The 8711-nt window shown below is 43.2% G+C and overlaps 1 protein-coding gene across 1 annotated transcript; it reads left to right on the top strand.

The window, feature by feature from the left end:
- Positions 1-622: 622 nt before the first annotated feature.
- cckar (cholecystokinin A receptor) lies at positions 623-6793 on the top strand (the record flags this gene model as incomplete). The annotated part of the gene is made up of 5 exons (XM_083937474.1): positions 623-752; positions 1412-1663; positions 4432-4693; positions 5200-5330; positions 5882-6793. 5 exons carry the CDS (start codon positions 623-625, stop codon positions 6469-6471), a joined length of 1365 nt encoding a protein of 454 aa, XP_083793600.1. The 3' UTR covers positions 6472-6793.
- Between the last annotated feature and the right edge of the window lie 1918 nt (positions 6794-8711).

Here is an 8711-nt window from a genome sequence, read left to right as displayed (position 1 = left end):
TGCTGACTATAGTTCACACGAAACGCCAGAGCAGGCAGTAGACTATCATACTTTGAAATGTGTCAGGGAGGCATGGGCATGGCGTAGACGCAGAGCAGAACACTCCTGGCACCGGACACCTGACATTTTTAAATCAAGTTCATTTTACGCACATTTCATGTTTTGGCTTCAGTGTTTCTTTTATAAATGATCCGGGACATGAAGACATAGTTGAGGTATAAATGAGAAAAACTCATTTGCAGCATTTAGATTAATGCAATGAGTTACAACTGGTTGATTTTATAATTTAAGGGAAACAATAAAAAGGGGAGCTGCTGACTTGCACGGACCCTTGAGGCGGGCTGAGCACTCAGGAATGCGACCAGTCATTAGCTGGAAATGCTGAGCACGAGCGGAGCTCAGCGCACCAGACCGGGAGCGCACGGGAACTTGTAGAGAGCAATATTGCGCCTCTGCCTTTTTATTTTTTATTTATCTTGTTTTCTACCACGACCGGGCGCAAATGAACCATCTGTGACACATCTCATCCATCGGAGCGTTTTATTTTCCTTTTACCACGCGAGCATGACGGATGCTGTCCGTGTGATTGATTTGACTTGAGGCTTACAGGAGAGACAGCGCAATGGAGACGTTTACCATACACGACATGCTGGTGAATTCAACTGACCTGAACAAGATTTTGTGTAATTTTGGAATCAAGAATATCTCGGAGTGCGAGAGCGAGCAGGAGGAGCCTTCAGCCGAACCTCAAGGTACAGTGAATTTATCCATTTTCATATAACTATTAGATCATATGGAACATCCTGTCAAACATTAGAAACTTGTACGTGATATTCATTTTATTCCAAATGCAACTAATTATCTCCAGTTTGTGACAAAACAGTGATTTCTTCGGGCATTTGTCTTGTTTTTCTTTGCGTCAGTGCGCATTACGCACATGGATCCGGTCCTCCACAAAGCGAATCTGCTATATGTTAGCAGTGACACATATGTTGTCACTTAACATTAGTTCTGTCAATGGCAAGTGGACAGAACTGCCATAACGCACGCTCTGACCAGAGGATAGATAGAGGATTAAACGGCACAAAGCATGCGCATTTCTATGGATACAATCCAAGAAGAAACATTTTATGTAGGCTCGTCATGGTGATAGTGAGCACCCATATATAAGAATATTTTAGGCAAATTAGAGTGCTTTAGAGTGTAAATGAATGTAAGAATATAAAGTGTGTGGGTGTAAGAATATAAAGTGTGTGAGTGTAAGAATATAAAGTGTGAGAGTGTAAGAATATAAAGTGTGAGAGTGTAAGAATATAAAGTGTGTGAGTGTAAGAATATAAAGTGTGTGAGTGAGCAAGAGGGTGAGTCAGAATTAGAACAGTGACATTAGTTTATGTCGTCTCCCCCCCAGACATCAACCAGACCGTGCGGATCGTCCTCTACAGCCTCATCTTCCTCCTCAGCGTCCTGGGCAACAGCCTTATCATCGCCGTCCTGGTGAGGAACAGGCGCATGAGGACCGTCACCAACCTCTTCCTGCTGTCTCTGGCCATCAGTGACCTGATGGTGTCCCTGGTCTGCATCCCCTTCACCCTCATCCCCAACCTCATGAGGGATTTTGTCTTCGGCACAGGCATGTGCAAGCTGGTCACGTACTTCATGGGTGAGCACATGTAAATTGTGATATACATCTTAAGCTATTTGTGGTTTTAAATCTTCCACGGCAGTTAAATTTTACAATTTTCTGAACTTTTATGAGAATGCTTCTACATGATTTTTGACCATATCACCCTCATTTTGTTGCAATCTCTATTGCGATACGTCAATTTATCATCATCCCACAAAGTAGACTTTCTGTTACTCTTATTACAAATGACAGCTGTTGCAAATTTGACCAAAATCGCTTCAAACTTTGCATCCGTGTTTCATTTTAAAGTGTCAAAGTTTTCCTCATTCAAACCCATTTCTGCCATCTGCTTATGCTTCTGTCACGGCCGATGCAAAACTTTAACTTTTAACTCTGGATACATTGTGCATTAATGTTACGAGGGAGAGAATAACTAAAGTCATTGTAGGTCCACATCCTGTCCTGCACAAGGTTCATTTCTCTGCATTCTCCTGGTGGTTTAATAGACTAAAACAGCTGTAATAAATGGAAACATGCTGGGAGAAAGGGTAGATTTCTCTGAAGCTGTGTTTGCAGCTCCAGTCCAATATGTGCAACATAGACTACCTCCAGTAGATTCACCCTCGTGAATGATGACAGGGTCGATAATGAGAATCTTGGGCAGAGAAGATTAACCAAAATGGGGGAAAAAATAATTGGAAATGAAGAATTCAATCTCTACAAATCTCTTTTTTCCCTCTGTTGTTATCTTTACACATGCCAAACACACATGCAGAACCAGGACCTATGACACACTCATTGTTGGAGAGACATCAGAGCGTCTCCAAGTGGACCCTCCAGTCCCCATAACAAGTGATCATCACTGAGCTTCGCTGTGTAGAATCATGTATGTGCAGGATTTGACGCTAAACGCTGGTTCCACATTCATCTGCTGAAGGCAGGAGAAGGTTTCTATGCGCTCCCTTTGAATCTGAGCTTAAGATGTGTTTGATATGCAGCTTACAGCAAGTGTGAAGCAAGATACAGCTGAACGCAAGAAAGTGCTCAGGGAAATGAGTACAGGAGGCGTGTAAGACATTAATATAACTCTTAAACCTTTATTAGTTATCCCATATTTTAAAGGTCACATATTCTGCTCAATTTCAGGTTCATACTTGTATTGTTTGTTGCTACTAGAACATGTTTAAATGCTTTAATGTTAAAAAACACACTCATTTTCACATCCTGTCTGTCTGAATATTCCTGTATTCCCCCTCTGTCTGAAACGCTGCGTTTTAGCGCCTGTCTCTTTAAGACCCCCTCCTGAAAAAGACCAGTCTGCTCTGATTGGTCAGTGTTTCCGGGTCTTCTGCATCTGGGCTCTCAGCGTCTCTGCACAGTCATTGCAGTCGGGGGAATGATTGTAACATCACTGTAGCAGCACTTTCTACCTATGTGTGTGACATCACAACCGTACAGAGGTCCTGACGGCTCGTTTCAAGACACAGTTTCTGAATACGGGCTGTTTTTCTCTGTGTATTAAGTGTTTTGATACTTTCACAGAATTTAAATGACATCTCAACCTGCTTTATAATAAAAAAATACATGTAAATGTCACTGTGGTGGTAAAATAATGACTATAAAAGCCTACCCTTTTACAAAGACGTGTTAACAGCATAGCACGGACTAATGGACTCCTTTTAAGGTGTTTTGTTCATTTAAATAATTCAACATAATGGCGTTAAATATAACCAAACTTAGGGCATGCTTTTAGTTTAGCTTGTGGTTAGACTTTGAAAATTACGTTCTCCATCACCATCCCGCTGAGTCTGTGTTTGTTTGTGGCAGTGGACAGACCTCCCACTTTTACATTTAGACGTGAAAAGACTGATCACTTTTTGATGCCGTTTCCCTAAGCAAATGAATCAAATGATTTCTCCAAGGATGAACTGCAGAGGGCACAGATAGTCAGTCAGATCAGGGATGTGAATCCACTCTTCCTGGGCTTTAATTTGCTTGTGATTTTGATAAATTCCAGAAGTTTCTTGTCCTACAGAAAGCCTCAATCTGCTGGGATCATTGTAATAAGGTGCAGTCGGTACAGATGGCACACCTTTACTAATACATCATGCTCATCCAATTAAAGGGCCGCTAGGAAATCTGATTTTCATTTTTTTTTTCTACTTACTTCCCGTTGCTTCATTAAGTGAGATCAGAGCGCCGTCCTCCAGGGTCATTACCTCATTTGTCTGTGTGTTTATCTGTTTACGTGTTGCTCCTCTCGGATTGAACACAGCGATAATTTGAATGTATTTATAGTTGTTCTTGTTATTGTTACTGAGTGTGTGTGTGTGTATATGTGTGTGTGTGTGTGAATGCTGATCTGGTAACAGACGGTGCAGGATGTTGTGCTCCGAGGCCGCTCAGCAGTTACATTTAATGTGACAAAAAGTCAATGTGCCACAGTTTCAGTAAAGCAGGTGACATCTTGTGAGGGTGCTGATCGATCGGTGGCAGGAGTCACAAAAACAAGATGGAGTGAGATGTTACCTAATTAAAGGAAAAGTCACATTTGGGGAAATAGGCTTAATTTCCTTTTTTGCCGAGAGTTTGATGAGAAGTTTGATACCACTCTTGTTTTTCCGTCACGTATGAGGCTATAGCCTATTTTTCTAAATGTAGACGTAGCCAGGCTAGCTCTTTCCCCCTGTTTCTAGCCTTTATGCTAAGCTAAGCTAACCGTCTAACCTTCGTATTTACCGTACAGTCATGAGAGTAACATCAAATAAAAGCAAAAAAATGTAATCTACTTCTTATCTGTGCAGGTGTCTCAGTGAGTGTTTCCACTTTCAACTTGGTGGCCATCTCCCTGGAGCGCTACAGTGCCATTTGCAACCCGCTGACCTCGCGGGCGTGGCAAACTAAATCCCACGCCGCCAAGGTCATCACCGCCACGTGGGTGGTGTCCTTCATCCTGATGCTGCCGTACCCCATTTCTAGCACCCTCAAGCCCTTCACCCGCCTCAACAACAGCACCGGGCACATGTGCCGCCTGTTGTGGCCCAACGACGTCATCCAGCAGTCGTGGTGAGCTGAAAATAAGTGCATTAAGACGTGTCGTACCTTTACTTGTCCCTGCGGGCTTCTACATACTCAGATGCACTCAGATTGTGTCGCGGTTCAAGTAGCCCATTGCTAATTTCAGATGGCCCTCTCATTGATTTCCACAGTCCGGCGCTGCTGCTGGTGAGAGACGACCACTTTGGGACTTTCTAGCTTGACACAGATTGGACCCTTCAAAATAAAAGCACACTATTTTATTTATAGAGCATATTTAAAAAACAGGACATTTTGACCAAGGTGCTTTTCGGGACCGGATTGAAGATATTTATATAAACATTAAACAATGTGGAAAATATACAAGGCTTATTACACATCCAATACAATATAAACATTCATTGTCATGATGAGGATTTGTCTAGTTTCAAAGTTTCCAATGTTTGCAAAGCAATTTGGCTCTGGCGTTAATTCATATTACAGACACTAATTGTTCATTCGCATCCATTTACTCCCCCTGAAATTGTCCCTTGCAGGTATGTGTCCCTGTTGTTGCTGCTCTTCCTAATCCCCGGCGTCGTCATGATGACGGCGTATGGACTCATTTGCCTGGAGCTCTACCGCGGCATCACTTTTGAGATGTCCAGCAGGAAAGCCTCTAACAGAGGTATGAAAATAAAACATAACAAGTGATTAAAAGCAACATTTTCTTTTTAAGGATAAGGCTGAAACTGTACGACTTTTCTGTGGTATTCAGCTCCAATCCCAGTTGTTTCTATTCAAGACGTAAATCTTTAAAATTGTATCATAAGTTTATAGTTGTCGTGAAAGGCTGAAAAAATCCCTAAACAGCTGCGCACTGTAGATTTGAGCAAATGTTATTCAAGTTGGAGTAAAACCTGCATGTCTTTGTAGCTATTTTTAGCTGTGGATGGAGACACATTTGGTGCTCAAGTGGGTGGGCACAGGTTGTTGAATTGGCTTTTTCTTGATTTGACGTTAATTAAAAAAATATCTCCCGATGTATTCTTTAACTTAACGTATAATAAGCTGATTTCACCCTGATCCTTTGGAAATGCAGCACTGGCTTTTAGGAAAGTCTTCCAGTCTTAAGTGGCAGGCATGAACCCAACTTTCCAAGTACATAATGGCTTTGCTCCTGATAAAACTGCACTCTTCTACTCCAATCTTATCTTTTTATCTCCTCTCCCCTGGCAGAAAGACAATCCAGCACTGGGAGCATCAAGCCCGGTGAGAGTGATGGCTGTTACTTGGCTGCGTCTAAAAGGAAGAGCATCACAATGAGTAGCAGTAAGCCCACGTTGGGACGAGTGTGCAGCAACAGCTCTAAAGCCAACCTGATGGCCAAGAAGCGCGTGATCCGCATGCTCCTGGTCATCGTCTTCCTCTTTTTCCTGTGCTGGACTCCCGTCTTTGTGGTCAACGCTTGGCAGGCCTTCGACCGGCGCTTGGCCTACCGCCTGACCGGAGCGCCCATCTCCTTCATCCACCTGCTGTCCTACATCTCGGCTTGCGTCAACCCCATCATTTACTGCTTCATGAACAAGCGCTTCCGCCAGGGCATGCTGGCCACGTTCACCTGCTGCAGCTGCTTAAGGAGCAGCAAAGGCGGCGGCGGTGGCGGCTTGGCGAGGTCAGCTACAGGAGGGACAGCTAAAGGGGAAGTGGGCAGATTGAGAGCGGGGCCAAATGCCGCAGCGCAGAATGGTCATACCCTGAAAAGTGGAGCCAGCACACGCTTCACCTACACCGGCATCCGTGCATCAGCCTGGAGTGAGCTCCCTTAAACTGGACTGACTGACTGTGTGAGTGTGTATGTGTGTGTGTGTGGTCTGAGTGCAAACAATGCAGTGTGTTGTTTTATCATAAAGCCCTCACAGCCCTTATTGGACTAGTTTATGAGCAGCTACGTTGCTTTAGCTTGGAGTGTGACATGGCGTGGGGACAATAGTTAGTGCCAGAGTACATTCATCGCTCTCACGGCAGATCAGCAGAGCCAGATTTCTCCCTAAAGCTCGGAGTGTCCAGGGCGGCTGACTAATGCCTGATCATATAAAGCCTTGAAGGGCCTCAAGGCTGACATTGCAAGGGAGTGCTTTTACGAAGCAGGACGACAATAAATGTAATTTACCGCTCTCTAAATGCTCTCTTTAAACACACAGGGAGCAAATAGTCTTTCCAAACAGTTCATTGTTTTAAATTATGTGCACCAGGTGAGAAACATCCAGTGCCAGAGGGATTAGACTGAACGATACAGATCAGTTTGTGCAAATCGCAAATAACATATTTTCTTACTTACCTTTAACGAAAACAGGTCGCACAAACGTTTGCTTCACCTACGTTTGAAAAAGAAAACAATGTTAATGGCAATTTGCAAAAAGTACTAAAATGTATACATACATGACGTATATGTCAAACAGAATCGCAGCTGAAGGGCACTTTAGTATGTGGCTGTTCTGGACTGAATCGTCCAGTCGTCATGGCAACGGTCCAACGTCGTGACTGAACTTAACTTTCAAGGCAATGTGGACAAGAGGTTTGAACATTTCCATGACAGCCGGTCAACTCCATTATGCTGATGAAGATTGTTTGATTTGATCAAAAGCTCTTAAACCATAGAATTATATAAAAGTAAAGGACATTCCTATTTAAATCAATGCAGCAGGACGGGCGGAGCGGCGGCCATTGTTATGTATACCTAACTTCAGGATAAACCCATTTGAGGCAAGTCACGGACTAGGGCTGCAGTCAAGACCAATTTAATTGAGTCTAAATCAAGTCCAACCCCAGGTCCAGTCAGGACCAAGTCGAGAGCAAATCGAGTCCTGTCCAAGGCCACAGTAGGCGATAGTGTCTTTCCAATGCTAATATAGTGATTTAAAGGAGTTAGAATGGATCTATAAACAACATTGTACTAGCTTCAAACATTAAACTAATCAATGCAAAGAATTTAGGCAACTAAAGTGAGGTTTTGCCGTACCAAGGTGGCCAAATGAGCAGTGAAGTGGTAACGTTAAGAAGCATAAAGAGCTAGCAATTAAATGAGTCAAATTTAACAACTGCATGCTTCATCTACAAACTCTTGGCACAGCCTGATGAGTGACAACTTTGTTTAGTTCATTTTCTGGCCACCAGCACCAGCCCGCTGTGTGGCTCATTTTCTATAACCTATGAAGCATGAAAGCATGGCGGAATTAGCAAGCTAGCTAACTATTCAGACGTCCTCTAGCTTGCTAGCTTGCTAAATTGGGTATAGAAAATGAGCCGAACAGCGGGCTGGTGGCCAGTGGGTCTAGATGTCCCACTACCTCACTTCCCGCCGCGCCAGAGCTGCGTCCACTCTCCTACCGGCATGCTGTGACACTTTGCATCCCCACCGACCATAACGAGCAACAATAGTCGCCCTCTTCTTTTGTACTATTAAATGACCAAGGAAAACGGTTCAATATCCATTCTTTCGCATCTATTTCTACATCTGAAACAACTACTAAATAGACGTTAATGTGAGATGGTTTCATCAACTGCTGTTTCCAAGGTCACGATTATGAACTCTATTTTGGAGGTTTAGCTCTTTATCTACAAATGATGTATCATTTACAGGATATTACCCGTCACCATATTTAAAAGCACTTTTGTTTTAGTTTGTTAATGTAATTTCCCCCACTGTCCTGGCAGCCATAGATTAACACCAAGCTCATGTCTGTGTCTTGGAGTATGGGGCTAGCTGGGAGGCAGTTAGCTTAGCGATTAGCAAGACTGGTAACAAGTGGAAACGGTTAGCCAGTACAACCATCAACATCATTTGAGTACCCGTTTGTTTAATCCTTATTCAAATAGAAGTAGCAAAAATAGCATAAAGGGACAAAAAAACAGTAAGCTGGTTCTGTTTGTGTGTGTACAAATACTCTGTATGCTAAGCTAAGCTAATAGCCTCCCGGCTCCCTTTCATATTTACTGTGATGGATTGCACAATTCACGCATCTGACTTTCTGTATGGAAAGAACTGCAAACAAATGGCTGCCTGGAG

The sequence above is a fragment of the Echiichthys vipera genome, assembly GCF_963691815.1.
Source record: "Echiichthys vipera genome assembly, chromosome: 22".
In the NCBI taxonomy this organism is placed as follows: Eukaryota; Metazoa; Chordata; class Actinopteri; order Perciformes; family Trachinidae; genus Echiichthys; species Echiichthys vipera.
The sequence above is the reverse complement of the archived record's forward strand: the minus strand, read 5'-3'. Positions and strand labels throughout refer to the sequence as shown.